The 3228-nt window shown below is 60.2% G+C and overlaps 1 protein-coding gene across 1 annotated transcript in view; it reads left to right on the top strand.

Moving 5' to 3' along the window:
* The window catches only part of LAMC3 (laminin, gamma 3), a 63437-nt gene extending 61617 nt beyond the window's left edge, over positions 1–1820 (top strand). The window contains 1 exon segment of the mRNA XM_010856944.1: positions 341–1820. Within this exon segment, the coding sequence (XP_010855246.1) occupies positions 341–591 (251 nt within the window). The 3' untranslated portion in view covers positions 592–1820.
* Positions 1821–3228: the final 1408 nt, after the last annotated feature.

The raw sequence follows: 3228 nt of genomic DNA, 5'->3' as shown, positions 1-3228 counted from the left end.
CAGCTTCAACATCAGTCCTTCCAATGAATACCCAGGACTGATCTCCTTTAGGATGGACTGATTGGATCTCCTTGCAGTCCAAGGGACTCTCAAGGGTCTTCTCCAACACCACAGTTCAAAAGCATCAATTCTTCTGCGCTCAGCTTTCTAAGCACATAAGCTTGGTGGGGTACAAACCCAGCCCAGGCCCTCACCTACCTCACCACACTGCCCTCTTGGGCTCTTGCTTTCCTGGTAGCTGGTGGGGCAGTTGGCATCCTGAAAATTTGGGGTTGGGGAGGGCCCTCCATGGGTGGGGAGCCAGCCCCCTCCCTGAGGCTGTCTATGCTCTTCTGTCCAGGGTCGCTAGACACCCACAGAGCCCCAGCCAGGGCCCTGAACGAGACCCAGTGGGCACTGGAGCGTCTGAGGCTGCGGCTGGGTCCCCCGGGGGCCCTGCAGGGGAAACTGAGCCTCTTGGAGCAGGAGTCCAAGCTGCAGGAGCTGCAGATCCAGAGCTTCGAGAACGACCTCTCAGAGATCCGCGCCGACAAGCAGAACTTGGAGGCCATCCTGCACAGCCTGCCCGAGAGCTGTGCCAGCTGGCAGTGAGGGCTGCTGGGCCCTGAGGTGCCCCCAGACCCCGAGGTGCCCCCCTCCCTGGCCCAGGGCCTGCACACCCCCGCAGGTGCGCTGTGCAGACACACCCACCAGAGCCTGCTGCCTGGCACCCTCCCGAGTCCGTGCTCACACCCCCTCCCCTCCGGCAGGAGTGAGTGTGCATTCAGAGTTCACCCAGGCGGCTACGGTGTGCACACCCCCAACAGCGTGCACTCCCTCGCCGTACACGCCTGCACACGCACAGGTACGTGTGGGCACCTGCGAGTGTGCACAGTACACACATGAACTAGTCCATCCGCGTGTGTTGCGCCTCCCCGATGGACTCTGAACACCCTGTGACACTGACATACCCGGGCAGGGTCGGTACCCAGGAGGCTGAGTCGGGGGCCATCTGCAGAGATCCAGGGCGGGTTCAGCCGGAGCCCGCAGCTCCAGACCTGCCCTCTGTCCTGTAGCGCCCCCACCCCTGACCTATCTGTCATCCACCACGAACACACAGCCCAGCTGAGGGACCAGGCAGGTCAAGAGATGCAAGATGCCAAGGCTTCTCATCAGAGGAAGCTGAGGCCCAGGGCTCCTGGGGCCCTAGGGCAGCCTGCTTGCTTGGCCAGCCGGCCGGGGTGTGGCCCACCCTGGGAAGGGGCCTCGTTGTTGGTTTCAAGGAGTGCCTCCCTTCTCAAGATCCTGGGACTGGGTCGCACTCACTAAAGGAACCGCCCACCCTGGGCTCGCGGCCCCTTTTAGGGTCATGACCCTTTAAAGGGTCCTGGCCTGTCCAAAGAGCTGGGTCTCATGGCCTGAGAGGGCCTGGGTTTTGGAGCTCTTTGTGACCCTGCCAACCCTGGTTGGCCTTTGACCGATCAATACTTCCCAAACTGGCCCCGCAGCCCTGTGGCCCCACCTGCCACAAGGCAGGCCCCGCCAGGTGCTGGGCAGGGAGGCCTGGCTGCCTTTCTACCCTGTCATGCCGGGGAATCCCCATGCGGCCAGGCCCCCTGCCGACCTCTGCCCAGGAGTCTCGGCATCTCCTCCTGGCTCTCTTACCCTTCCCCGGGCCCTCTTCCAGCAGATGGCAGGGCCCTGGCACTGGGAGGGTGGGCGCCTGGCACAGGGAGGAGCCTAGTCCCTTCCCGATGCCCTTCCTGCCTCCCAGGCAGCAGCTCAGACCAACTCTGTTTAACCAGTTCTGTTTAACGCGGTAATAAAGGACTCCCTTACTAGCTGGTGGTGTGCCACTGGTCCAGCAGGGGCCTGGGCTGTGGGTGCACCCAGCGAGTGAGTGGCAGCACATTCGGTGACGCCTCTCGGTCTACATGAGGGGCTAGGACGATGGCAGAGCTGAGACCACCGGCTTTGCCAGTGTCTTCCCATCGCAGGGACTCCGCAGGGGTCCTTCGACCCCAGCCATCTGCCCTCTCCTCTCTGCTCCAAGGGGCTTATTAGACAAAGTCTCAGGGCTGGGAGGGGGCTTCTCTGGTGGCTCAGACAGTAAAAAAAATTACTTGTGGTACGGGAGACCCAGCTTAGATCCCTGGGTCAGGAAGATCCCCTGGAAAAGGCCACAGCTACCCATTCCAGTATTCTTGCCTGGAGAATTCCATGGGGTCAGACACCGCTGAGTGACTAACACTTTCACACTTTCACAGGGGCTGGGGTAGTATGTGGGGTGGGGTGCAGAGAGGTTCTCAGCTGACCCCTGGCTCAGGCTGGAGACACTGAGGCAGGAAAGGAACTCAACACCGGCGTCCAGTGGTGCAGGAAGGCTCAGGGAGGGACCCAAGTGAGGAGAGGAGGGCTTGGGGCCAGGCCTCAAAGGGTGGGGAGACAGCAGGGAACATTCCAGGCAGGAGAGTGGGCAGCAGCCCAGCATTTGCAGGGTGGGGGCCTGGCCTGCACGGGTCACTCTGGGAACCCAGGTTGAGGGTGGGATTCTGGCACATGCTCAGTCAGGGCTCTTGACCACAAGGACCACCCCCCTCCTGCTCTGGTTTAAGCAGAAAAGGGGGGTTTGTGGCCAGGGGCTGGAGGCTTACCTCTCCCCTCCTTTCTGTCTCTCCCCTTGTTCTCTGCCTCTGCTCTCTCTGCGTTTACTTTCTTCCTCTCCACAAAGCAGCTTTCTTTGCTTTTCCTGTGCTTTGATGGAAGAGAATGTCCTCACTACCCCTACCGCCTCCACCCAGACCCACTGGGGCCCCTCTGTTGACTTGTCATCAGGTCAGATGCTTGGCAGAGACAGGCTAGAAACTGTCCTGATTCCAGCTTTCCATGAGAGACCAACCCAGCTCAACCAGATTCCCCTACTCCTGATCAGAATAACAAGGGTCTCTCTGAGCTTCCCTGGTGGCTCAGATGGTAAAGAATCTGCCTGCAGTGCAGGAGACCCAGGTTCGATCCCTGGGTCAGGAAGATCCCCTGGCGAAGGGAAGAGCAACCCACTCCAGTATTCTTGCCTGAAGAATCCTGGCGGGCTACAATATCATAGGGTCACAAGAGTTGGACACAACTGAGTGACTAGCATTTTGACACTTCCTTTCTTTCTGGGCCCAAGGCCGTAATGAGAGCTGGGCTGTGCCTCTCCCATCTCTGCCAACCTCTAGGGGACAGCATTCAGAGAAGAGATGTGCTTCT

Source organism: Bison bison, unplaced genomic scaffold, assembly GCF_000754665.1.
Source record: "Bison bison bison isolate TAMUID 2011002044 unplaced genomic scaffold, Bison_UMD1.0 scf7180017864375, whole genome shotgun sequence".
Taxonomy (NCBI): Eukaryota; Metazoa; Chordata; class Mammalia; order Artiodactyla; family Bovidae; genus Bison; species Bison bison.
Note: the sequence above shows the minus strand (reverse complement) of the source record. Positions and strands in the feature narration are given on the sequence as shown.